Genomic DNA, 27,457 nt, shown 5'->3' with positions numbered 1-27,457 from the left:
AGGGGGTCCAGTGAGGTCATTTCCCCCAGACCATGCCCACCCACTATCAGCTGACATCACTGCTGATGGAAGGAGAGAACAGAGGTTAATCCTGCATTGGTGGCATACCCTGTTCCCAATAGGGAACAGGACCACACAACCTAGGCAGCAAGATTTAGTCCCTGCTTTTCAGCCTTTTTTAAACCAATGGTATTGATTATTTAAAGGCAGAGCATTGAGCGACTTACATACCTGTGCAAGGGATTTTAACAGGTGGATGGGACAACCTACCGGTTAGTCATGTGATACCCTAATCACATGTGATTGACAGTTGGGTGACCCCAACCACCTGTCAAGTTTTTCTTTGAGGCCCAATCCTAATCAGGATCTGTCCCTAGCCCAATTTTTGGGAAACCTTGATTTTTCCAGGGCTGAAAAAGTGCTGGAGTTCTATTCTGCAGGTGCTGTTTTGGTATAGAATAGGTAAAACATTTCAAATTCTTAGGTGTTGTAATCTAACTTTTAGGAACCTTTGTGGTCACTCATCAATTTTTTTTTTGTCCAGTCCTGTTGATCTCAATGGATAAAATGAATAGAAGGCAGGGATTCTTGATTATTCAGGGCTTGTGAATTACCTCAACTTCATAGCAAGGTGAGTAACTGTAAACATGGTTTGTTCACCAATTCCTGTTTTCTTTTAATATGAGTTATGATAGCTGAAATGCTTTTTAATGTTTTAAAAACCATAATTGGACATGGTACTTTTACTTTGGATATGGTAATGGATAAGTATAAAGTTCTGTTTCAGGTAGACTCTGCCCTGATGTTCTGACTACTAGATAAGGAGAGAACTGTATATAAATTTTTTAAATCCTTTTTCTAATAACTGTTTCATTGTACTTTTATATTGGCAATAGTATTGCATATAACAGCCAAATTCTTGTAAAATAGACCCCTTGGGGATATGTGTGAAGGAATGGGGCTTTCCTGAACTGCCTCCGTCTTCCGTGGGACTGCAAGTGTGGTGGCCTTGTGTTTGGAGTATCAGACTGACACCTAGGAGAGCAGGGTTCAAATCCCCATTGCATCATGGAGTTTTCTGGGTGACCTTAGTCCAGGGGTGGCAAAATGGGAAGGTGCCACCCTGCACGTGTGCCACCCGCACCCCCTTGCTGCCCCTGCCAAAGCCTTGCTCACCAGGGGTGCACAGTTGTGGTTGCAGTGAGGTCTTGCAAGAGAGTGCAGAGGCCTCTTAGTAATCTCGCCAGAAGCCACCGCAGCCCCTTCTCCTCACTTCTCAGCCTCAGTCTGCCTCATGGACAGACCAGCTCTGCCTTAGACCATTCACCATCTCAGCCTACCTCAAGGGTTGTTCTGAGGATAAAATGTGGAGGGGGAAAGTGTGCATGCTATATTGAGCTCCTTGGAGGAAAGGTGAAATATAAATGTAAATATCAGGAATAACTTTCTGAGGGTAAGAGCTGTATGATAGCTGACTGGACTGCCTCAGAAGGTGGGGGATGCTCCTTCCTTGGAGGTTTTAAAGCAGAGGTTGGGTGGCCACCTGTCGGGGATGCTTTAGCCAAGGTTCCTGCATTGCAGGGCTTTCGACTAGATGACCCTTGGGACCCCTTCCAGCTCTTTGATTTTATAGTTCTATGTTGTGTATATTATGGGAATGTTTCTTTTACTCTTATGCCATCCTGCATCTGGCAAGGGGCTGCACATTTTCACATGCCACTTTAAACCACAGTTAAGCTTAACCTTAGTTTAAAAGTGAAAGCACACTGCACTAGCGTATGGGGAAAAGATTCTCCCTCACTCCTGCTGCACTATGGAAACTAAGACATGGTTTGGCTTAGTGCTTTGTCAAAAGCTGTGTTCATGGTTTGCCTCTTCCAAATAAACCATGAGCTGTAAGCAAAAAACAAACCTTGCTTACAGCTTGGAACCAAACTTGGAGCAAGATAAACCAGGAGCCTGGGCTTGAACCATGGCTTAGTTTCCTGCAGTGCAGCAGCAGAGGAATGAAGCAGCCACAAACTTCTCCTTGCACACCAACACACGGTGCATTCACCTTTAAATCATAGTCAAGCTTAACTGTTTAAAGTGGCATGCGAACCAGGCCAATATGGATGCCAAATGGAAGTAAAATATTAGACAAGCTTGGTAATTTGAACATCTTAAAGAAGAATTGCCTGAGAAAATTCTAATTCTTTTTTTTAAAAAAGGCGCATCAATGAAGGCAGGGTAGAAATGTAAGAAATCGTAATTGTGTCTAATAGGCTTACTCCCTGGTCAGTGTATTTAGGAAAGGAGACCTCTGTTTCCTCTCCTCCCCCGTGTGCCTCAAAAAACTTCTCTGGAGGGTCTCTGGGGAGCTAGAGGGGACAGAAGAGGAAACTCCATTGCACACTTTAGAACTCTTGCAATGCTGGAACTGCAGCATTGGATACAGCATGAAGACTAAGTTATACTCTTAATAAACCTATTGGAGCAAATAGATTTAAGTTGGTCATGGCTAACCTAAGTCAACTGATTTCATTGGATTTACTCTATGCCCCGATTACAGATCAGTAGAGTGGATTGTCACACACTATTTCATTCTTTTCTTTAGCACTGGCACAGAAGTGTAGGTTGAAGACTTCTCTTTGCAGTGCATGGACGGAAAGCCAATGCGCAGGTAAGATGCAGAAAGAGAAATTATCAGAGGTTAAATTCAGACATTAAACCCAACCATGGTTTCTACTAGTCACAGAGTAGAACGCAAACCATGTTTAGGTTATGTATACACAGAGACAAGAACGATTTGGACTTTCTTTTCGTTTTCTTTCTGATCAGTACACCTGTTTCTGTGGTGCAATTGCCTCTTGAGGTGGGAGTGATAATTATAACTACAATGGTACCTCCGGTTGTGGACAGGATCCGTTCCAGAGGTCCAGTCGGATCCCGAGGTTTCCTCAAACGGAGGTGCCTGTTCTGCGCACACATACAGCACGATAGAGCACTACTGCACATGCGCGTGCTGCGAAACCCGGAAATATACTTCTGGGTTTGCCGTGTGCGTATCCTGAAGGATACGTAACAAGAGGGGCACGTAAGTGGAGGTACCACTGTATTCATTAATTCAGATTTCACAGCACACCATAGTTAGCAGAAATAACTAGGTTTTGGTGTGCGGACTGAGCTGAGTCAGTGCTTGGCAATACTTGCTGTTAACAAATTTCAAATTGCAAAACTCAGCTGGTGGTGGTGAAGCTAAGAGTTGCATTAACTACAGTGGTACATCTGGATGCAAACGGGATCCGTTCCGGAGTCCCGTTCGCATCCTGAGTAGAACGTAACACGCGTTTCGTCGCTTCCGCGCATGCGCGGAACAGGACTTTTCTTCTCTTTCCCTGCCCACCCCTCTGTGCCCCCCAAATTGCCCATTAGTATCACTGGTATTTTCCTTTTCCAGGTGTGCCAGTAATCGAGCAGGCGAAACAGGAATGGATGTAACGAGCCGCTGCACTCTCGGAGATCCCAACAAGCTCCCGGAAGGAGTGCCACAGCCTGCTCGCATGCCTTACATCTCAGACAAGCACCCCCGGCAAACCCTGGAGGTCATAAACCTGTTGCGGAAGCACCGGGAGCTGTGCGATGTGGTGTTGGTTGTGGGGGCCAAGAAGATCTATGCCCACCGGGTGATCCTCTCAGCTTGCAGCCCTTACTTCCGAGCAATGTTCACAGGGGAGCTTGCAGAGAGCCGGCAAACGGAGGTGGTAATAAGAGATATTGATGAGAGGGCCATGGAGCTTCTGATTGACTTTGCGTACACATCCCAAATCACGGTGGAAGAGGGCAACGTTCAGACGTTATTGCCAGCTGCCTGCCTCCTCCAGCTAGCTGAGATCCAAGAGGCCTGCTGTGAGTTCCTGAAGAGACAGTTGGATCCTTCCAATTGCCTTGGCATCCGAGCATTTGCTGATACTCACTCCTGCAGAGAACTTCTGAGAATTGCTGACAAATTCACCCAACATAACTTTCAAGAGGTAAGTGGTCCATTTGCCTCTAAGGCCTGGTCTACACAAACAAAGGAATCTATACCACTTCTGAGCACTCCTCGGCATTTTTTCCTGAACTGCAGTTTCCCAGAAACCAACTCTTTCCCTGTTTTGGTGATTTTCTAAAATCACCAAAACAGGGAAAGAGTTGGTCCTAGAACCTTGCTTCTTGATAAGTAAGGGTTTTTAAAAAAATATTTAAAAAAATATGTGGAAGCATTCCAAATTGGAACCCTCTATATACAGGCTGAAGTTCAGTCCATGAGTCTATCTTGCATCTTGTGCATCTGAGAGGTGCTGGCTGGAAAAAGCCCTGGCTTCAGATATAAGATTAACCAATACTGCAAATGACAGTGGAGGGGGGGACCATATTGTGGAGTTTACGTGAGCAAGAAATTGGATTGTCTATTAGCAGATCACTTGGCTGTCTCCATAGCTTCCTTTAGTGTACTTGAGTTGCTTGATCTAGAACCGTTCTTCTAACTGCATTGGAGGAGTGCTCTGGTGAAAGAAAAGGCTGTCTCCGAGGTATGATCTGTAGCTAATTTGGCCCTTCACATGCTAGATTATAGCTGTTGTTTCTCTTTCCCCCCTTTTCTAGAGGTTATCAAAAATGAGCTTGCATGTTTTAAGCCAGGGGTCAGCAACCTAAGGCCCATGGGCCAGAAGCAGCCCACAGAGGTCATTTGACCGGCCCATCAGCCGCCCCCAAACCGAGTTGCCCGCTCACGCACTGCGCTAAACTAGCGCAGTATGGCACGCGGACTCGCTTCCACGGCACCGGAAATCACGTCTGCGCACACGCAGACGCTGGAAATCGCAGGCATGCACACACAGACACCAGAAATCATGGGTGCACACATGCAGACGTCGAAAATTGCGCATGTGTGATCCAGCCCACGGAGAGATTTCCGCGGGACCGATCCGGCCCAGGCAAGATAAACCTTGCTGACCTCTGTTTTAAGCATTAGGTTTCTCTTGTTTTAGCTGTTTGGGTTGATGCTAGACCTGCATAACTTGTGACCCACCAAGCCTGAGCATAGCCAAGCAGTCACAATATTTGGCCCAAGCAGACAGCAAAAACAATAGACTGACCAAGTCCATGGTGAACTGCATGTGGATTGGTGGCTCATAAGATATGCAGGCCTCATAGAATCAATTTTGTGATTTCCCTAAGACTCAAGCAACTAGAGAAATTTCCTACAGTTCAGTTTGATAGGCTTCAAAGGGCTTGTCCAGTCAATGTTCTTTCCTCTGTTTCAAATGCGAGAGTCTCTCTGATTCTTCTCTTATCTTCTGAGAAACTTGCTTCCTCCCAGAGCCTAGAACAAATTTATTAACTTGTTTGCAGCATGTCAGAGGCTTATAATTCATGCTAGCTAAGTCCTTGGCAGTTTTTAGGAGTCTCTGGTTCCCTCTGAAGTGCATTTGCACTCATGGCCTCTGTGTGTATTTTTAGAGAAAGTGAGCAGAAGAGGGGTGGGATCAAATAAGCCCACCCCCTTGTCCTGAGATGCTCTTGTATTCTGCCTCAAGCCTAGGTCAAGAAGGCTTGTTCAGATTTATCTGCAAAACTGTTGGTAATTTTATCTGATACTTTTTGTGCTGGCTTTTGTCTGTATTACAAGTGCAGCAGCTTTAATAGCTAAGATTCCTCATTCATGTGTATAACCCTCCTATCCGCCTCTGTATATGGTTTCTGTTGATTTACAAAATAGGTAATGGAAGGCATAAATAACTTGGTACATTATTATTATCAACCGCCTTTTAGGGTTGGTTGTTGTTATTTCCAGATTGAGAGCCAGTGTGGTGTAGTGGTTAAGAGCGGTAGTCTCGTAATCTGGGGAACTGGGTTTGCGTCTCCGCTCCTCCACATGCAGCTGCTGGGTGACCTTGGGCCAGTCACACTTCTCTGAAGTCTCTCAGCCCCACTCACCTCACAGAGTGTTTGTTGTGGGGGAGGAAGGGAAAGGAGAATGTGAGCTGCTTTGAGACTCCTTAAAGGGAGTGAAAGGCGGGATATCAAATCCAAACTCTTCTTCTTCTTCTTCAGATTACAGATAAGAAAACTGAGGCTGCAATGATGTTTGGCCCAAGACAAGCTCATAGCTGGCAAGGATTTGAAATTAAGCCTTCTGTGTTCAAAGCAGTTCAGTCTGTCTACTGGCCCAGCCTAACTTAACCTGTATTGTTATTTAAAAGTTACCAGTATGTTGCTTTCTGAGGTTTGTAAAATGCTTGTACCAAAATACTCAGAAGCAGAAGGTTCCCCAGTTTCATTGGTGAACAGGACTTTGCACCTGCAGTTCATAATGCTTGCTGGTTGCTTGAAGAGCTTTCCATGGCTCTGTATTCTTGCATCTCTGTGCAGGTGATGGAAAGTGAGGAGTTCATGCTGCTTCCAGCCAATCAGCTAATTGACATCATATCCAGTGATGAACTGAATGTCCGGAGTGAAGAGCAGGTGTTCAATGCAGTGATGGCCTGGGTGAAATACAGCATTCAGGAGAGGCGACCTCAGCTCCCCCAGGTGACCTTGGGATTACAGGACTTTTCTTCCACAAGGACATGCATGCTGATGGGACTTTGCCAGGACCTACTGGCATTCATTTACTTATAGCATTATCAATCACCCACAACAACAATAGCAAAAAAGACAGGTTGTTGCACCTTACAGGGAGGGAGCAGAGGGGAGAAATATCAGTTCCCACTTCAGCCTTTTATTTACGGAGCCATAAGAAAAACACAGACTTGTTCCTGCCTTCCAGTATTCTGGCCAATGAATGAAAATGCATTAGGAAGGAGCGCTTGTCACTTACCTCTCTCTCAAATTGTATCAAAAGCAAATGTATACTTTATTAGAGCTATTTATTGTCTGTTACATAACACTCAGGTTGAGATGCAGCATCTCATTAGATACCAGTTGCTGGGGTGTAGCAGTGGGAGGCAACTACTGCCTCCAAGGCAATTTTGGGCTTCCCAGGAGGACCTACTGGCAGCTGTGGAAACAGGATGCTGGACTAGATGCCATGTGTGGGCTTGGGCTGGCTTGAAAGTGCAGAACCCTGTTGAAGTCAACCCTTTTGCAACAAAGGCTCCTACCTTGCAGGTTTTTAAGCAGAGGTTGGATGGCCATCTGGCATGGATGCTTTAGCTGAGATTCCTGCATTGCAGGGGGTTGGACTAGATGACCCTTAGGGTCCCTCCCAACTCTACAATTCTATGATTCTATGAAAGGCAGGAAGTCATCAGGGGTGAGGGACTGACCGCTTCTCAAAAACAGAAAGTTCCTTCACACACCCAAAAGTGAGGCCCTTTCCCAACTGTTCTCAAGGGGAGAATAATACAGTTTGCATTAATTTGTCTAATCTCATTTTAAAGGCATGTAAACTAGTGGTCATCACCATTACTTGTAGTTAGTCCTCTAAATTGATCATGCATTGTGTAAATAAGTGCTTTATTCTGTCTATTCTGAATCTACTTGCAACACATCCTGATTTCAACGCCTCAGCCAGCAAAAGAGAATCTAACACTGGTTTTGAAGCAGCTTTACAAACCAAAGCTTCTGCTAACTATAGCTTGATGTGATGACAAGCCATGGTTACGGCATCACATCCTTTCCAGAGGCTGCTGTACCATAGAGACAGGAGTGGACTTGGAAGCTGAGGGAGAAGGTGTTCTAAATAAAGCTGAGTAACAACTTTCTCTGCAGAGAACTTTTGGTTTGAATAATTTGTGGATGGGATTGAGGGGGCAAGTAGTGTCAAAACCACCTCCCTGACTCACCCCCGCTTCCAATCACCATCTGTTTTGCAGCAACACTCCTGCCAGCCGTTGTGCTAGATAGCATTTATTTCCCTCATTGCATAGCAGTGCTCAGAAATTGTAGAAAGATCTGCTGAATCATCATCTAGTTTGTCCACTGCAAATAAGATGGCGAAGTTGGGGTGCCATATCAGCTCGGCCCTAGAAGCCCAAACCATGTTTGGCATGATGAGTGAATGGAGCATGTTGGTTTTTTACATCTGATAACGTGATCTTCACAGAAAGCATTCCCATAACTTCTGGCATATTCTGGGCGCTCTTCAGCAGTGTGGTTCCCCATCCCACGTCTGATCCACTGTCCTTGATTTGCAGGTGTTGCAACATGTGCGCCTGCCACTGCTCAGCCCAAAGTTCCTGGTAGGCACAGTTGGTTCTGACCCGCTCATTAAAAGTGATGAAGAATGCAGGTAAGGCGCCACAGTACGTCTATATTTTGAAATCCAAAAAGTCTTTGTCCTTGAGATCTTCTGTCAGAACTCGTCTTTTGGAAGCTTGACTATTTTTGTGTGTCAGACTGCCATGTTAAAAAAATAACTATCGGAAAATGGAATTTTTAAGTGCCCTTCTAGGACCTGAAATTAGGATGCAGCATACAGTGGTAAGGGGATAAAAATAGGTAATGGCAGTATCTTCTGTTGGCAAAAAGGAGGTGCATGAATATTTCATTCAGTTGCACAACTTTATTTAATAAAAATATCACTGTCCTTCTCTGTGGCTCACACAACAAAAGCTGATTCTAGTAGATCCCTTGAGGGGTTCAAGAGTCCACCCTATCTTATTTTCTACTCCTGACAAAATTATGTCACTTCAAATGTTGGATTATCTTATAACTTTCCTGTTGCCTTTCTTTCTAGCATGAAACTAATTGTGTTTCTGCTCTGCATATGGGCATTATATCAGACTGTAGCAGTAGCCCATAGGGATGATGGGAGTTGTAGTTCAGCAATATCTGGAGGGCCACACATCCCCCATCCCTACTATCATGCAAAATGCTTTCTTTCTCAAATGACCAGTTTATTACAAAGTTAGACTGTCTTCCCATAAAATATATCTTCTGTCACCAGCATCTTTTGTTGGGGTGGGGTTGAGAGATTCTGAGAAGCACCAACTTCTGTGAGCCCAGTATATAAAAATATTATTATTCAGCTGTACTGTTGACAAATTAAACTGGTACAGCATGATTTGTGGAATCTTTACTGTAAAGTAAATCCCTCCAAGATCAATAACATTTTGCCAGTGCAGGATTTCAACTTCCATCAGGCACAGGGAACCTTTGTGGCCTAATGGGCCAGATCTTTATCTCCCCCACCCTGGCTGCCCAACTTTGACAGCTGGGTGAGACCACCGACCTGTCAGTGATCTGATGTCTTGTGATTGATAGATGGATTGTCCCTCCTAACTGTTAAGAGTTGGCCCTCAAGGGGGGGGGCAAACTGCCCAAGCAGATCATCTGATGCAGGTGGATTCATTCCTGCTTTCTGTAGTGTTTTGGCATGGCAGATGGTTCTTCCTGGGAATTCACTGGCTCACCTGAACCAAGCAGGGTTGAATTCCCCATTCAGTCCTGGAGCTGTATCTCTACCCAATGTCAGATAGGATGTCAGGTGTGAGCCAGGTGTAAGGGGTTTGGGTAGCTTCACTAATCAAACATTTTTAGCATGGCCCGATAAGTTAACATGCCATGGGGGTGATATTTGTTTTTTCAAGAAAATTGCATTGCTAAATCCTGACAAGTCAATCCACTTAGTTAGCAGCATGCGGCGACTCACCTTCCACTTTTAAACATGGCTGCTAATGTTAATTGTGTTGCTGCTTTTCAGCAGAGTTTTCAAAGTGTGTAGGATAAGAAATCAAAATGTATTACATTAAACTGTGTTTGGGTTTTGATTATATAACAAATTACAAATTGTGCCTTGTTTTGGAGCAGTAGTTTTTGGTAATTTGCAAAATGATTGGATCACAGTAAAAAATACTGTATGGCCTTTCCCATGCAGAGACCTAGTGGATGAAGCTAAGAACTATTTGCTATTGCCCCAAGAGCGACCACTGATGCAGGGACCAAGAACTCGACCACGCAAGCCTATCCGCTGTGGGGAAGTACTCTTTGCAGGTGTGTATGTATGACTGTAGACTTGGTCAGGGAGGCATGGCGTACCATTTTTGGTCAACAGTATAGCAAGGCAGCGAGGGCCCTCGCTTTGTTCCAGGCAACAGGATCTCTGACGGTTGTAGTGGGCCATCTTTAACTTGGAGGGAGAATTGACTTATCTAAATGTGTGTGACCTAAAACTTCAGTATAAATGTATATGTGGTAAAATCCAGGCTGAGCAGAAGTAATGTGTTGGAGAGAGAGGTTTGGAAGAGAGATTCCTACTCTCCGGTGGGGGGTTAAGCACAGTGATGATTGCTCCAAGCACATTAAAACTGGATTAGTTTGCATCTGCCTTATCCACCATTAAACAAATGTTCCCCATGAAAATACTTAGGCTAGAATTAATCATAGATCCTTAGGTTTCAGCAAACAAGTCTCCATCTGCTGGCAGTAAAATAAAGATGAAAAATGGTTCCAAACATCTCAAAAAGTAAAGGAATTGGTTTCTTTACTTTTTGGGTTAGCAAAGATTCAGGCTATAAAGTTGCCCTTTTAGATAGATTCAGTTCACTTGCAGATTCAGGCCACATGGCTTCTTCCTTGTTCCAAGAAGCAGAAAGTGAAAAATGGGAGGGAGGAAACAAAAGGCTCCAGGGAGCCTTCTAAACTCTCCACCCCAACTGGCAACCTGAGTTCAGGTTAACCCTTTCATTGACCCAGAGCAGAGGACACACACAAAAATAAAAAAAATAAAAAGTAAGAGCAAAGCAAAGAAATGTAGTAAAAGAAACAGGAAGATGAAAATAATAAAGGAATGAAAAAAAGAAAAGAAGGAAATGAAAAGGATTTCCGATTCTCCATCTGTCAGTTATATATATATATATATATATATATATATATATATATATATATATATATGAATGAAGATCATTCAACATTATTCAAAGTACTCACTCCAGAATGGAGTCTAAAAGAGGTTCTCCTATTACAGTGGTACCTTCGGTTATGAACTTAATTTGTTCCAGAGGTCCATTTTTAAGCCGAAACTGTTCTTAACATGAGGCATGCTTTTGCTAATGGTGCCTCTCGCTGCCAATGCGTGACTTCCACTTGCATCCCGGGGCAAAGTTTGCAACCAGGAGCATCTACTTCCAGGTTAGCGGAGCTCATAACCCAAAGCGTTCGCAAGGAGGACAGTACGTAACACGAGGTTCCACTGTATTACACAACAACTCCAGTGTTGAGAAGCAATTTACTCATATTGGTCTCTTTGCTGTGGCCATATATTAAAACAGTAATCCATAGTTATTTACTTATTGTATATTCATTAATTCACACCCAGTTTCATATCTTCCATTCCCATTTCCTGTTGGTCATGGTTTTCCATACTAATTTATAAAAAAGGTCCTTCCATTTCCTCTTCCTCCATTCTTTTCCCTCTAAGTCCATTCCAAATTGTACACAGGATCCTTTCTTTCTCATCTATCTCTGGCAGCTCAGAATATTTCTTAATCTTTCTCTCCATGGTTTCATTCCACTCCTCTAACATCGTAACTCCACTGTTTGACTGTTTCACTCTTCCAGTACCTGTGTGGAGATCCCCTCCATTTCACCACCTACAGCCTCCTACTACCATTCCACTCTCCTATTCTGGCAGTCCTCCATCAATATTATTCTCCAAAGGTTCTGTGTCTTCTTTAGCCTCATCTTTTTCAGGTCCATTTTCATTCACAGTTTTATGCAGTTCAGCTGTGAGCTCTTTCAGTTGCTCATCCAGTAGTTGCTGCACAATGACAAGAGTCAGTGTCCAACTGTATTTTTCCATTACATCTTACTAACAACCCACTTTCCTTACAGTCACTTCACCTTACAGTCTTTGCTCTAAGTCAAAGCCCCCTGGCTGTTTATCAGAGCTCATTCTTTTCTCACAGTAGCATAATTATGTTAATTAGTTTCACGTTGCAACCAATACTTTCAGCAGAGGGACAGAGGGTTAAAAATCAAATACGGTAAAGATTTCTAACAGTTGGAATACCTCTTAGCTGTTTAAAAAACAGGCAGCACTGTTTAGGGAAGCTTTTAATGTTTAATAGGTTATTGTATTTTAGTGTTTTCTTGGAAGCCACCCAGAGTGGCTGGGGAAACCAAAATAATAAATTATTATTATATTATTTGTCACGGCCACCCAGGTCTGGTCCCAGCTCACAAGAGACCTCACTCCGTCGCAGCTTATTTACAGGAAAAGTTTATTGAAGATTTCTGCTTCTCATACAGTTCAGCATTGTGGCCGTACGTCTGCCACGTTAGACCGCTGAAGTCCCCTCTGACTCCTCCCCTCTTCCGCACCAACTTAATAGCCTGGCTCTAGACCACCTCTTCCTCTCCTTTCTTTTCCGCAGGGTCTTCCTGCCCCCCTGGGTTCCCTCTCTCCGTGACTCGCCTGAGGCTGAATCCTCTGCCGCCTCTTCCCCCCTCTTTCTGGCTTTAGGGCCGGGCTCCTCCCCTGAGCTCTCTCCACTTCCGCGCGCCTCTACGTTTGAACTTGGCGCGCGTACGTTGCTGCTGACCTTTCTTTCGACCGCTACACCACCCCCTGCTCTGCTCTCCACCCTTTCCGGCTGAACACCCTGCTCCAACCCCCTCTCTCTGTTCTCTCCTAATCCTGCTCCCTCCGAGAGGCTGACGACTCCACCCCCTTTACTCCGTTCCGGCTGAGACGTCTCTTGCTTCCTCTGTCTTCCACTGGGCTCCTCTCCGCTTCTCCCTTCTCCTCCCCTTTGCTTGATTAAGGTAACCCCCTTTTGAGAATCCTCTGACTCGCTGCTCAGACTCGTGGATTCCCTCAGAATTCCGTCATCTTCTTCCTCATCCTTCTGCCCCTCCTCCCACTCGCTCTCCGTCTCCTCTGTCATCTCCTCCTCTCTCCCAGAAACCCTGACATCCATCCCCCCCTCGAAGCCCCCCCTTCCCCCCTCCCGCTCGCCGGGGACCGGTTGTGGAAACTGCGGCTCTTCGGGGGTAGGCTCAGGATACAGGTCGTCTACGTCAATGTTCTCTGCTGGCAGTTCTGTGTAAGTGTATTCGAAGTCGGGTTCTTCCCCCAAATGCTTCTCAGTCTCTGCTTCCATCGCTACTTCCTCCGGTGCTGCCCGCCAAGGACCTATCAGCCACCTCTTACGCCATTCCTCCTCTGGCTGCTCCTCCCACCAATAAGGGGTTTCCGTGTCCACCCCCGAGCACGATCCCCTGGGCGGGCTTGATTCTGGTGTTCTTTCCTCGGGGGAAGAGAAACCCCTGAACGTGCTATCTGACAATGTGGGTGTGAAAAGCCAGTCATCAAAGTACTCAGCTGGCATGGGTCTATGTGGGAAAAGTGCATGGAACTCTTCTTTCAAAAGGGGTTCGTCTAACTCGTAGCCTGGCACCCAACTATTAGCAGCGGCTGGTGTGCCCTCCCTGGCGAGAAAATATTCAACTCCCTCCTCCCCCCATCTCGAGTCCAGTATCTCTGTGACCTCGTTAAGAGGTTCTGGTCTTGGCGATTCCCCCCTCTCAGGCGCCCTCCTACGTGGCTCTGGGGGTGCTCCTGACTCTTGAAACCTGTGTGGGGTTTTGTAGGGAGTGAGCACCGACCTATGAAAGACCGGGTGCACCCTGGAACCTTCCGGAAGGGCTATACGAAAAGCCACCGGATTGATCTTAGCCTCAACTTGATATGGCCCTAGCTGCCTGTGTCCTAACTTCTTCTTGGCCAATGACCTGGCCGGCATCGCGTGGGCTGCTAACCACACCCAGTCCCCAACCTGGATGTCCTCTCCCGCCCTCCTGTGCTTATCGGCCTGCACCTTATACGCCTGTTTTGCCAGCTCCAAATGTCTCCGCAGCTCCTCGTGCACCTCTTGCAACTCCGCTGCAAACTGGTCGGCATCTTGAGGCCCCCCCCCTCCTGGTGCCGCAAATCTCGGGAAGGTTCTGGGATGACGGCCATTGTTCGCGAAGAAAGGCGTCACCCCGGTGGAAGCGTGTTTCGTGTTGTTGTAGGCGAATTCAGCCATCGGCAGATAGTCCACCCACGCCGCAGGTCGCTGGTTGGCGTAGCACCGCAGGTACTGCTGCATGATCGCGTTGACCCTCTCCGCTTGACCGTTGGTTTGTGGATGCCTCGCCGATGTCAGGTTGATTTTGACGTGCAAGATGCCCAGAAGCTTTCGCCAGAAAGTGGAAACAAACTGGCGCCCCCTGTCGGACAAGACGGACTGCGGAAGTCCATGCACTCTGAAGACGTGATCGATGAAGAGCTTTGCGGTCTGTTCTGCCGTCGCCACCTTGGCACAAGGGATGAAGTGCGCCATCTTGGTGAACAAGTCCACCACCACTAACACCGCCGTCTTACCTCTGGAGCTGGGCAGGTCTGTAACAAAGTCCAACGCTACCCTCTCCCATGGTTGCTGCGGTGTCTCCAGCGGTTCTAGCAATCCCGCCTGCTTCTGGTGCACTGGTTTGGACCTCTGGCAGATATCACACCTGGCGACGTAGTCCGCCACCTCTCCTCTCATCTGGGGCCACCAAAAGTCTCTAGCCACCAACTCCATCGTCTTTTCTTTGCCGAAATGGCCTGCACTAGGGGCGTCATGCAACTGTTGCAGAACCTTGGCTCGAAGATCGTCGGTGGGCACGTAAAGGGCACCCTTACGAGTCAAAAGTCCATCTCGTAATTGAAACTCATCGTTGTGTCGCGACCCTCCGCGTAGCTCCTCCATCTTAGACTGTGCAAACTGATCCCTTTGCAACGCGCGTCGCACCGCGTCCAGGTCGACTGCGATGGTAGCGCACGTCCACGCCTGCGGTGCGAAAATGTGCTTTGCTGCGATTGGAGCTGCTTCCTCCAAGTATTGCGGCTTTCGGGACAGCGCGTCTGCAATAACATTGGAGTCTCCTGGGATGTATTCTATTTTGAAGTCGAAGTCCGCAAAGAACTCCGCCCAGCGCATGTGTCGCTGGGTCTGCAACTTAGCCGTCCGCCAATACTCTAAGTTCTTGTGATCCGTGCGGACCTGCACCGTGTGCTTGGCTCCTATTAAGAAGTGTCGCCACGCTTTGAAAGCTGCATGAATGGCCAACAACTCCCTGTCCCATATGGTATAATTGCGCTCCGTCTTGCTGAGCTTCCGGGAGTAGAACGCACCCGGTCGCCAGTTGCCTTGTGAATCCTCTTGCAAAAGAACGGCCCCAACCGCTCTATCCGACGCATCGGTCTCTACCCGCATGGGTCTGCCGGGATTCACGTGGAGCAGCTGCTCTTCGGAGGCGAAAAGACCCTTAAGCGTCCGGAAGGACCGCTCCGCTTGTTCGGTCCAGACGAACTTCTTCTTCTTGGAACTGAGGGTGTCAGTGATCGCCGCCGTCGCGTTCGCAAAACCTTTAATAAACTTGCGGTAAAAATTGGCAAAGCCGATGAACCTCTGGACCTCTTTCCGATTTCGAGGGCTTTTCCAGTCCAACAGCGCTTGAACCTTAGCCCTGTCCATGGCCAGTCCCTCGTCGGACAACTTGTAGCCAAGGAAATCAACCTCTCTGACATCAAACTGGCACTTTTCCAACTTGGCGTACAGCCTGTGTTCCTTCAGCCTCTGCAGGACCTCCCTCACGTCCTTATCGTGATCCTCCGGCGATTCCGAGAAAATCAGGATATCGTCGAGAAAGCAGACACACTTTTTGTAGAGGAGACCTGCTAGCACGTGGTGCATAAATGCTTGAAAAACGTGGCTGCCATTTTGGAGGCCGAAAGGCATGACTCTGTATTCGTATGTGCCCAGAGGGGTGAACATGGCGGTCTTCCACTCATCTCCTTTCCGGATGCGGATGAGATTGTAAGCTCCACGTAGGTCCAGCTTGGTGAAAATCTTGCCCCTCCTGACGGTCGCTAAAAGGTCGTCAATCTTGGGCATGGGGAAAGCTTTGGGCTTAGTCAAGCTGTTGATGAACCTGTAATCCACTATAAGCCTTTTTTGGGGCGTGTCCTTCTTCTTCACAAAGAAAACAGGGCTGCCTCCCGCTGCTTTAGATTCCTGGATGAAACCGCGCTTGAGGTTATGGTCTATGAACTCCCGAAGCTCTTGCATTTCGTCCTCCGACATGGAGTACAGCTTGGCAGCAGGCAATTGCGCCCCTGGCACTAAATCAATCGCGCAGTCGTAAGGTCTATGAGGCGGCAACTTGTCAGCTTCCTTCTCACAGAAAACCTCCAAGAAGTCCTGGTACTTGTGAGGCACTGTTTGCACCATACCCAGATGCAATGGCTGCTCAGCTTCTCCTCCCTGATCGGTCTGAAAGCAATGCTGAGCACAATACGATGAACAAAAGTTGATCTGCCTCTGGTACCACGCAACCGCGGGACTGTGCCTCTCCAGCCAACTCATGCCTAACACGATGGGTGTGTCCGATAAGTGGGTGACATTGAAACTAATAAGCTCTCGATGGTTGCCAATCTGCATCATCATGGGAGGGGTTTGCTGCACCACTTGCCCCCCCAGCAACTTCCTGCCGTCCACCGTGACCACGTTCAGAGGCGTCGTTGCAGGCAGGAGCGCCATGTTGTGCTGCTTAACGAACTGCAGTCCCATGAAGTCGGCGTTGCTTCCCGAATCGATCGTTATTGGAACCTCGAGGAGTCTCCCATCAGGCAACTGGAGTGTTGCTGTGAGCAGAACTGCCGGTTTGGGAGGCAAAGGGTCCACGCTCTGCAGTGATGCTGGGGGCTTGTCTACAGATCCGCCTGGCTGAGCCCCAGTAGCTCTGCTTCCAGCCAGGCACTGTCGTTTCCCTGAAGCTGCTCCCCTGGTTGCACCTCTGCTGTTACAGTTGCCAGCGCTGCAGTGTGCTTCTGGAGCCTCTGGGGGCACTCTTTCGCCATATGGTGCGCACTGTCACAGATGTAACACTTCCTGGTTCCTCTAGGAGGCTTCGCTTTGGCTGCACCAGGGACAGGGCTCTGGGATGGCTTCTGAGCCCTAGCACCACCAATCTCCATTGGCTCCTCTCTGTCCTTCCCCATTGGCGAGGGGTGCGCACGGCTGAAGTCGCTGTGCCCAAAAGGGAGAGTCCTTGCTTGCGCACGCGCTTGGGGCCCGTCCTCCTCATGCCACGGACGCCCCTCATGTCGAATTCCAAGAGCTAAAGCCCGTTGCACCACGTCTTCTAGGGTCTGGGGTCTGTCCCCCCTAGCGATCTCATCCTTGATGGGGGGGCTCAATCCCTCCCAAAAAAGATCTCTGACCGGTTTACTGTCCTTTGGCCAATCTAAGGCGGTGAGCAATGCAAAAAATTTAGAGTGGTATTGGCGCACAGTCGCTTTCCCCTGCCTCAGCCCGTGCATTTGACGGCGCGCAATGTCCACATCCACAGAGGATTGAAAACAAGAATCCATCGCTTTGATGAACGCAGTTGAATCGCGACGGGCCGGTCCATCTTCGCGCCACAAATTGCGTAGCCAAGCCCTGGCCTCCCCATGCAGGTGCGAAACAATGAACCCCACTCTCTCCTCCTCATCTTTAAAATCGTGACGGAGTAAGTGCAGTGCATATACAACGTCCGCTCTGAAATTGGGATAGTCTTGCAAGTTGCCATTAAAATGCGGAACTAGGGCACCCCCCCTCCGTCCAAGCGCAATGCCCTCCGCTCTGGATCCTGGGGCCCCCGCCTTGTCCGCGCGCTCCCACCTTGCCTGCAAATCCTGGCACGTCTTCTCCAAGTCGTCATTCTTCTTCTGCGAAGCAATGACTGCCGATGTGAGAGCGGTAACCTGATTCCGCAATGCAACCAGCTGCTCCTCAGCGCTCATGGCTGCTCCCGTTCGTGAGCTTCGCAAAAAAAAAATTTTTGCTTTGGGAGAGGGGACTTACTGTCACGGCCACCCAGGTCTGGTCCCAGCTCACAAGAGACCTCACTCCGTCGCAGCTTATTTACAGGAAAAGTTTATTGAAGATTTCTGCTTCTCATACAGTTCAGCATTGTGGCCGTACGTCTGCCACGTTAGACCGCTGAAGTCCCCTCTGACTCCTCCCCTCTTCCGCACCAACTTAATAGCCTGGCTCTAGACCACCTCTTCCTCTCCTTTCTTTTCCGCAGGGTCTTCCTGCCCCCCTGGGTTCCCTCTCTCCGTGACTCGCCTGAGGCTGAATCCTCTGCCGCCTCTTCCCCCCTCTTTCTGGCTTTAGGGCCGGGCTCCTCCCCTGAGCTCTCTCCACTTCCGCGCGCCTCTACGTTTGAACTTGGCGCGCGTACGTTGCTGCTGACCTTTCTTTCGACCGCTACACCACCCCCTGCTCTGCTCTCCACCCTTTCCGGCTGAACACCCTGCTCCAACCCCCTCTCTCTGTTCTCTCCTAATCCTGCTCCCTCCGAGAGGCTGACGACTCCACCCCCTTTACTCCGTTCCGGCTGAGACGTCTCTTGCTTCCTCTGTCTTCCACTGGGCTCCTCTCCGCTTCTCCCTTCTCCTCCCCTTTGCTTGATTAAGGTAACCCCCTTTTGAGAATCCTCTGACTCGCTGCTCAGACTCGTGGATTCCCTCAGAATTCCGTCATCTTCTTCCTCATCCTTCTGCCCCTCCTCCCACTCGCTCTCCGTCTCCTCTGTCATCTCCTCCTCTCTCCCAGAAACCCTGACATTATTATTATAAAATATATCTTAAAGGTAAAGGGACCCCTGACCATTAGGTCCAGTCGTGGCCGACTCTGGGGTTGTGGCGCTCATCTCGTTTTATTGGCCGAGGGAGCCGGCATACTGCTTCTGGGTCATGTGGCCAGCATGACTAAGCCGCTTCTGGCGAACCAGAGCAGCACATGGAAACGCCATTTACCTTCCTGCCAGAGCGGTACCTATTTATCTACTTGCACTCTGATGTGCTTTCGAACTGCTAGGTGGGCAGGAGCTGGGACCAAGCAATGGGAGCTCACCCTGTTGCGGGGATTCGAACCGCCGACCTTCTGATCAGCAAGCCCTAGGCTCTGTAGTTTAGACCACAATGCCACCCGTGTCCCGTTAGGCACAAACAATTAAAACATACTTTTTGTTTTGCTTTCAGCCTTTTAATTATTGTCTCTTCTTAAGCCAGCAGCTGGATCACATTCCAGATATATATTTTGACTGGTAGACAGATGACCTGAGTCACAATTTATAACAGTCTCACAAATAATTTTAAAAAGGGAAGTTTAGCCAACCTTATATCCCTTAAGACTGTTATGTGGTGTTTGGGCAAGAATGCGATTTCACCCACTCTCAGTCATTCACCCCCATCCAAGTCCATCAAAAACCTCTCAGTCCCTTAGCATGGAAAGCAGCCTTTCAGAGCATCAGAGGTTAATCCCTGTTATCTCTGTTTTCCCAGAGATAATGTGATAACCAAGTTTTATGGCTTTGCTGTCATTAGTTGCCACATAATTGTCTCTGATGGTGTGTTGACTAAGATGTCTAGTCCAGCATTTTTCTTCCCCAGAAGTTCATATTAATGTTAATATAATTATGTATTTTAATAATATCCTGTCATTCCATTGCATTGCATCTCCAACAACTTTCAGTGGGTGGCTGGTGCAGCGGGGATGCCATTTCCAGTGTTGAGCGCTACGACCCTCAAACGAACGAGTGGCGGATGGTGGCTTCCATGAGCAAAAGGCGGTGTGGGGTTGGAGTCAGTGTCTTGGATGACCTTCTGTACGCAGTGGGAGGCCATGATGGTTCTTCCTATCTCAATAGTGTGGAAAGGTAAGTTCTTGTCAAACACACTTTTCTGGTTCTCTGGAGCTTAACTGCTTGCTTTGATTATAGCAATGGATGTTGAATCGGGTTCTGTGAAAGCTGCTATTCCAACTCTCATTTATTTATTTTCTTGTAACGAGAAAGATAGCTTATTACAAACATTTCAAACCATGATGCAAACTAGAGACTACTACTCTAACTATAACCTAATACTCCTGCAACAGTGTGAGAACCATTCCCTACCACAAGTTGTAACCTTTGCACAATATATCTAAAAAAAGATTGATCAAGATCCAAATACTTTCCTAAACAAGCATTTTTTAAAAAATTATCTGTATGCATGGTACACTATGCACACCTGTTTGCAGTGGTTCTGGTATCTGGCTCATCATTTGAATCTCTGAGGACATTGCTTTTTTCTTTTAAGGTTTCCAAGTCTGATTGTCATGGAGATTTCTTAGGTTAGAAACTGCACACACACACACACACACACACACACACACTCTGCAAGGATTCACTTTTTCTGGCCCCCTCTCTCTTATCTAACTTGGATATCAGCCCCTTTCCCCATTAGTGGTGGTGAACTATAGCCGGACTATGAAGGAGCACATAATTCTTTCATTCCGGCTTTAGGCTGAGGGGAAGGAGACTAAGCAGCGCCTAGTTTCCCTCCCTCTCTTCCCCAGACTCAGCTTCCAGGTGCACAGCTGAACTGTGGGGAAACTCTCCTTGTCCATGCACAGAACCGGGTTCCAGCTGGGGTTTTGTGCCTATAGACACGGACAAGTCAGGCACGTGCTGCATGCATCCACAACTGTGTTTTTAGATTTTTGGGGAGGTGCATCTTTCGGCTTTCCCCCCAGAAGATCATTTTGTACTTCTGTTGACCTCAGGGCTCAGCTGAGCTTCCCGATTCTTCCCTCGAGAGCCAGTGTGGTGTAGTGGTTAAGAGCGGTGGACTCGTAATCTGGTGAACCAGGTTCGCGTCTCCGCTTCTCCACATGAAGCTGTTGGGTGACCTTGGGCCAGTCACACTTCTTTGAAGTCTCTCAACCCCACTCACCTCAACACTCTGTTTGTTGTGGGGGAGGAAGGGAGAGGAGAATGTTAGCCGCTTTGAGACTCCTTAAAGGGAGTGAAAGGTGGGATATCAAATCCAAACTCCTCTTCTTCTTCCCTTGTGCATGTGTGATGGCATTTCTACTAGCACAGCATCAACCCTGTAGCCTAAACATCATAAGCAGAGGGACTGATGGCATGATGCTCCTGATCCCATGTGATCTGAAACTTGGGAAAGGAGGTACTGCCTCTGGAAAGAGTACCCCATTCCATTGATTAATCTGTGCCCAGTTTATAATGTTTAGCCTCTACTGACATAGACCAATGAGAGGTCTTGAGGGAAGGGCAGTAAGTAATGAGAAAATGCAAAAGGTTTAAGAAATCCAGGTGAAATGACCATAAAGACCTGACATGTTTGCCTTTTGTAGATACGACCCAAAGACGAATCAGTGGAGCAGCGATGTAGCACCCACCAGCACCTGCAGAACCAGTGTCGGAGTGGCAGTTCTTGGTGGCTACCTGTATGCTGTGGGTGGACAGGATGGTGTCTCCTGCCTTAACATTGTGGAAAGGTATCTTTTTAAGGAGTTGGGAGCAGGGGGGAGCACTCACACGCACTCCTATGCACACTGCCAGGAATCTTTTGCTACTGTTATAATGTGTGTCTGTTAGCCTTATGCTCACAAAAAGGAATAAAGGAAGATGGGTTTAGTACATGAAACGAAAGTGACAGTATATGAATGCTGCTTTCAGACAGCAGAGTTAAAATAGAAGAAGGCATCAACTCACAGAGCATACACAGCATGATCTAAAGAGAAAAAAGGATCCCTATCTATCCCAAAAAACTTAGAGACAGTGAATGTGGCAATTTTGCCACAGTACTCATGCTAAAAGTCAAGCGAGAAAGGAAAGGTAAGCAAGCAGAACCTCAGTTAGGGATCAAGAGAACTGTGCCTTTCGTTTGAGAATTACCATATGTTTCCTTCTATAAGACACCCCCATGTATAAGACGACCCCTAATTTTTAAACCCAAAATTAAGAAAATGCACTATGCACTATCTGAGTATAAGACAACCTCTTATTTTAAACTTCAAAAATTTATAGTCTTATACACAGAAAAATATGGTATGCTCTCCTCATCAGTAACCCATACTAGCAAGGCTACAGCATCTCTCACCCATGCCTTGGTCCTTGGTTCAGTGAAGCAAAGGGTTGATTCTCAAGATTGTAGAGTGAAAAAGGGTCTCTTGTTGGAGCTTTGAGAACAACCTAAGCTTTTAAAATCTGGAGTTTAAGTACTCTTTTGAGCCAGGAGGATTTTCTGCTTTTTTAGATGAGTAATTGTCATAATACCTCCCTCCCCACCATTGTTTAGTTTCCACAAGTTCCTGTCCGTTATTTTGTTTACCTTGCCCAGTTTATAGTTGAAAGGACGTATATGTTTCGCAAATCCTGGTATATCTTTGGTAGAATATTCTGTTGTCTATATGGTTTGGAACCCAGGAGGTGATAATTGAGTTTGCTGGTCTTTATTTTAAGTGTTAAGAAGTCAGGCTATTTACCAGTGCCTTCTAAGACACATTTAAGATAAAGACTAGTACCAGGGTCCAGATACTTGATTGGTATTGGTGGAATTGGTCAGACTTGGTGAGAGAGATGCTTTTGTGTTTTGTCTGAGGTATGACCCAAAGGAGAACAAATGGACTCGCGTGGCTTCCATGAGTACAAGGCGGCTTGGGGTGGCTGTGGCTGTGCTAGGTGGCTTCCTTTATGCTGTTGGAGGCTCTGATGGGACGTCACCTCTGAACACAGGTATCTCCATGCAAGAGCCGATAATTTACTCTCCAGGTGCTTCTGAGGAATTCTGACACGACTCATTTGAAGGTTTTCCTGAGAAAATGAAAGGGCTGGTAGTAGCAGAGTTCAGCTCTGGGTGGTTTGTTTTTTCTTACTAAATTGTCATATTTTGCTAATTTTATATTGAGTAGATATACAGATGCAATTTCCCAAGACAAATATTTGAGAACTGTTTAAATCCTAGACTTTCAATCTTCTCGTGTAGGATAGCAGTGGCTACTCACCATTATAACTGAATAGCCATTGAAGTTGAATAGCTGAATTTTCTCCAGGTTCAGATACCTCAGATTTCCAGCTTCTGGGAGAAAAAGGTGGGGGCTGCTTTTGGGTTTCCTGGAAGCATCTGTCTAGCCAGGATCATAGAGTTGAAAGGGACCCGATGATCATCTAGTCCAACCCCCTGCAATGCAGGAATATGCAACTGTCCCATATGGGGATCAAACCTGCAACCTTGGTGATGTCAGCACCTTGCTCTAACCAACCATCCAGGCAATATCAGAAACACGATAGCACAGTCAATGGGCCCTTGGTCTGATGCAACAGAAGAAATAGAAATGAGAGCGAGCAATGGCTTCCATTGGTGTTTGGCTTTTCTTTTCTCGTGGCTGTGTTCTTTTGCCCTTGATCCATGTATGCAAATCTTCCACAGTGGAGCGCTACAACCCTCAGGAGAACCGTTGGCACACAATAGCACCCATGGGCACTCGACGTAAGCACCTAGGTTGTGCGGTATACCAAGACATGATCTATGCTGTGGGAGGCAGAGATGATACGACTGAACTTAGCAGTGCTGAGCGATACAACCCCAGAACGAACCAGTGGTCTCCTGTGGTAGCCATGACGTCACGCCGTAGTGGGGTAAGCTGGGGTTGATTTGGCTGCTGTTGCTGCTCACCTTGAATTCTTTAGACCAGAGGTGGCTAACCTGAGCACTGGATCCAGTTTGCTAGCTACAGGAAGTGGCCTACCAGCTACTGCAGCTTTTATCTTCCATTTTGAGCAGGAAATATAGCTCTCTGTTCTTTAGAAAGCAATCGGAGTGCTTTAGGATCTCTAAAGAGTAGACAACCTCTACACCAGGGGTGCCCAAACTTTTTTCAAAGAGGACCAGATTTGAAGAAGTGAACACGCGTGAGGGCTGACCAAAGTTGTTGAGCTTTAAGGATTTTACCTCGGGACATATACTGCCACGGGAGCCAGATTAGTCGACTGGTGGGCTGGATTAGGCCCCTGAAACAGACTTTGGACATGCCTGCTCTACACTAAGCAGCACAATGCTAAAATTGGAGATAAGCCCTCTGACAGCTCTTTAGATCCTCCAGGATAGAAGGCATTTCCAGGCCCAACCCCCTCCAGTGCTGGAAATGCTGAGGCTGGGTGGGTGTGATAGGGAGAGTGCTGCATGCTTGCATGTTTGGTGTGTGTGTGTGTGTGTGTGTGCGTGTGCCTACCTTGGTTCCACCTGTCACTAATATGTGGCCATCAGAGGAAGACTGACCATCAGTGCTGGTCTTAGGCTGAAAAGAAAATTCAGACTTGGAGTGAAGCAGTACAATTCTGTCAACTCTGGATGTAGACAGTATGTGCATTGAGATATATAGCCTGACCAATGAACTAGTTAAACTATTTACCTCTTATCCATATTCTTCTTCTCAGTTGCTCTTCCACCAATGGAAAAATGTAAATTGTGTACTTGACCCCACTGAATATCCTTCTGCAGAAGCCCTTGTGTTTAGAACACTAGACTGTATTGCAACATTCCAACTTACACAAATCACTTATTTGGTCATTATCTAGGTTGGCCTCGCTGTTGTGAATGGACAGCTAATGGCCGTAGGAGGCTTTGATGGCACAACATACTTGAAGACTATTGAAGTGTTTGACCCAGATGCCAACACATGGAGGTAAAGAAGTTTAAAGATCATAATTAGTATACATTTTGTCTTTCGAACAATACTGTTCAGAAACAATGCAAACCCTTGCTTTGGCATTAAATGATAGAATTTCAGTTCATGCCAGTGTGATGTAGTGTTAAGAGCAATGGACTCGTAATCTGGGGAACCGGGTTCGCTTCCCTGCTCCTCCACATGCAGCTGCTGGGTGACCTTGGGCTAGTCACACTTCTCTGAAGTCTCTCAGCCTCACTCACCTCGCAGAGTGTTTGTTGTGGGGGAGGAAGGGAAAGGAGAATGTTAGCCGCTTTGAGACTCCTTCGGGTAGTGATAAAGCGGGATGTCAAATCCAAACTCTCCTCCTCCTCCCATAGTGCACCTTGATTCCCTCCCAATTCTACAAAAAACGTTAGTTTCTGCTTTAAGTTGGAATCATTTCAGACTATGGTTTGCCCAGGAGCCAGAATTGAAAAACACAATCAAGGGCAGGATTCAACTAACCAGCCCCACCAAAGAAAGTCTGCGCAGTGGGACTTTCCCTCCTCTCTTCCCCTTGAGTGCTTCCATTGGCTCTAGGGGTGTGTCAGAAAATCCAGAGCGAGATTGCTGACAGAGCGATTTGGTTGCATTATGCTGAATTCCTCCCAAAATATGGCTTCCAGTGTGGGCTTGAGGACAAACTCCAGCTTGTCACAAAATGAAGGGGGGAAGGGAACAGACAAGTCTGAGTCTTGCTCACATAATATGAAAGCATGGTTTGATTTGGTGGTTGAACCAGCCTTTTTATTAAGACCGTGTGCAGATTTCTATCAACCCTAGGCATCAAAATAATCTCAAGACTTTTTTCTTCAGTCTCTTCATATTTTGCTGGCCTATATCCCACTATTTAGTAACAGGCATGCCAGCTAATGATTATTCTCATATGGCAATTTCTCTCCCCTAATACGGTCATTTGGAGACCATCCATGTTGATTATCATAAATTTGATTCTTGCACTTCTGTTAAGAATAGGGGTTAAATCAGAGTAACAAAGTGCGTCTTTTCTTTGCAGACTGTATGGAGGAATGAACTATCGTCGGCTTGGAGGTGGAGTGGGAGTTATAAAAATGACACACTGTGAATCCCATATATGGTAGAAAGCCAATGGGAGAAATCTCTCTCACTCCGAGTTCATTCCTATTGAAGCTGGTCAGCTTGGTGACTGCTGAGCTCTCTGAGGCTCTAGTAAAATTGAGATCACATTTATATTATTCGCTGGTGCCTCTTTCTATGGGACTATAATGGATGTTGCAAGCATTTTCCCCTCCTCTATAGTTACAGAAGACCAGACCAAGCAACCCCAGGAATATACCTGGAACACATAGTTTTCATTGTCTTTGTCTCCCCATTCTAATTTTACAATCTTAATGAAGAAACTGGAATGTAATGTTATTCTAAGCAATGAAGACCTCAAGCTGTATATGAGTTCCATCAAAGACAGGAGCCTTTTGAGAGGTAGACAATGCATCTGCATAGAGGAATGTTTCTCTGAAACATCATTGGCCTTTTTTAAAGAGGTCAAGTCAAAGAGGGCCCATATGCTCCATTTAAATGAATTAGTTGCATAAGAGCCCATTCATTTCAACAGGGCTTTGGCAGAAGATGCTGCTGCTTGAATTTTACATTGCATTGGGGAAAATTCTATATATGCTGGAACCTGTTCCATTTCATTTCTACCATATTGTTAATATCATGGTAATGTGATTTCCCCCCCAAGTAAAATTCTGATGCAGCTTTCTAAATGAAGCTGTTTGTAAGCTTTGGCCTAGTTAAAATCTTTGGAAGCCAAGGGCTAGCCAACAAAAGGTTGCTGGCACTGTGGGTCAGTAAGAACAAAGATATTTAAAAAAACAAAAACAGAAAACAAGTGGAACAAGGAATAGACACATAATAATTTGAGCAATCTACCGGGAAGTTCTCCGGCACAAGCCCCACTGAGGTCAATGTGGAGCACAGCAGAATTTGTGTGTTCATTTCTGTACGGGTTGTGGAGAACGTCTTGGTAGTCTCCCTTTGTATAGACTTCATGCTCTAGTTGCATCTGTTTTGTATTTCTCACTGTTAGTGCACTAGTAATGTTAACTAGTGTGACTAAGTACATATACAAGCCTGATTTGGATTAAAGAACAGAGTACTGTATCAGAAATAGGATACCTATTTTATCTCCTAGTAATAATTTGTACTTCAGAGCCACACACTGGCCGTTAGTCAAATGGTATCTACATCTATCTATAATGATGCCTGTCTTGTCACTTTTGAAAGACATGCTAAGAATTATAAGCATTTTGAATTTGTCTAAGCTGCAATCTTTATGCTTAAAGCTTAGTTCTATCTAAAAACTCAGCTGTCACGGCCGTAGCTAAATTAGTGGGCTGTAGGGCAAGGATGGGAAACCTATGTCACTGCAGTTCTTGATTCTAGGCAACCCCAGCAGACATGGCCAGTGATGGCTGGAGGTAAAGAACAGTTATGTATAACTTGTGTCCTATTCTTGTGGTGCCAAGGAAGCAGCAGAAAGGAAAGCCGATCGCAGCATTGGGTGAGGTGAGTTGCAAGGAATGCCAATGAAATTAAGTTTTACTGACATTTCCTTTAAGAAGTAGCTTTATTTGTAAACTTCAACATCTTCAATGTCTTTGGGTGGGTGGGGAACTTAACACAAGTGGATTTTCAAGAAAGGGGAAAACCCTTCTTGGCCTGAGAGATGGCATTCTTGTGTTTACATTTTGAACATTTGCACCTTTACAAAGAAAAAGTATTCTGTAAACAATTGTTTACATATCATTTGTGCTTTTTCTAGCATGAGTTGATTTGTATAAATAGTGTTACCTTAATAAAATCATTTGGTGTGTTTTCTCATGACTTAACTGAAAGAGCAGAAGTTGCTGGTTTATAAACTTACTTTATAGCTC

At 46.4% G+C, this 27,457-nt stretch overlaps 1 protein-coding gene across 1 annotated transcript; it reads left to right on the top strand.

Moving 5' to 3' along the window:
• Positions 1 to 475: 475 nt before the first annotated feature.
• Positions 476 to 27,412, top strand: KLHL20 (kelch like family member 20). The gene is made up of 12 exons (XM_081915100.1): positions 476 to 631; positions 2,597 to 2,662; positions 3,440 to 4,013; positions 6,397 to 6,555; positions 8,163 to 8,257; positions 9,845 to 9,960; positions 19,521 to 19,704; positions 21,186 to 21,329; positions 22,436 to 22,569; positions 23,264 to 23,472; positions 24,412 to 24,518; positions 25,558 to 27,412. The coding sequence occupies exons 2-12, from the start codon at positions 2,640 to 2,642 to the stop codon at positions 25,640 to 25,642; spliced, it is 1,830 nt and encodes a 609-aa protein (XP_081771226.1). The 5' UTR covers positions 476 to 631; positions 2,597 to 2,639; the 3' UTR covers positions 25,643 to 27,412.
• Positions 27,413 to 27,457: the final 45 nt, after the last annotated feature.

This window comes from Podarcis melisellensis, assembly GCF_964234715.1.
Source record: "Podarcis melisellensis genome assembly, chromosome: 6".
Classification (NCBI taxonomy): Eukaryota; Metazoa; Chordata; class Lepidosauria; order Squamata; family Lacertidae; genus Podarcis; species Podarcis melisellensis.
The sequence above is the reverse complement of the archived record's forward strand: the minus strand, read 5'-3'. Positions and strand labels throughout refer to the sequence as shown.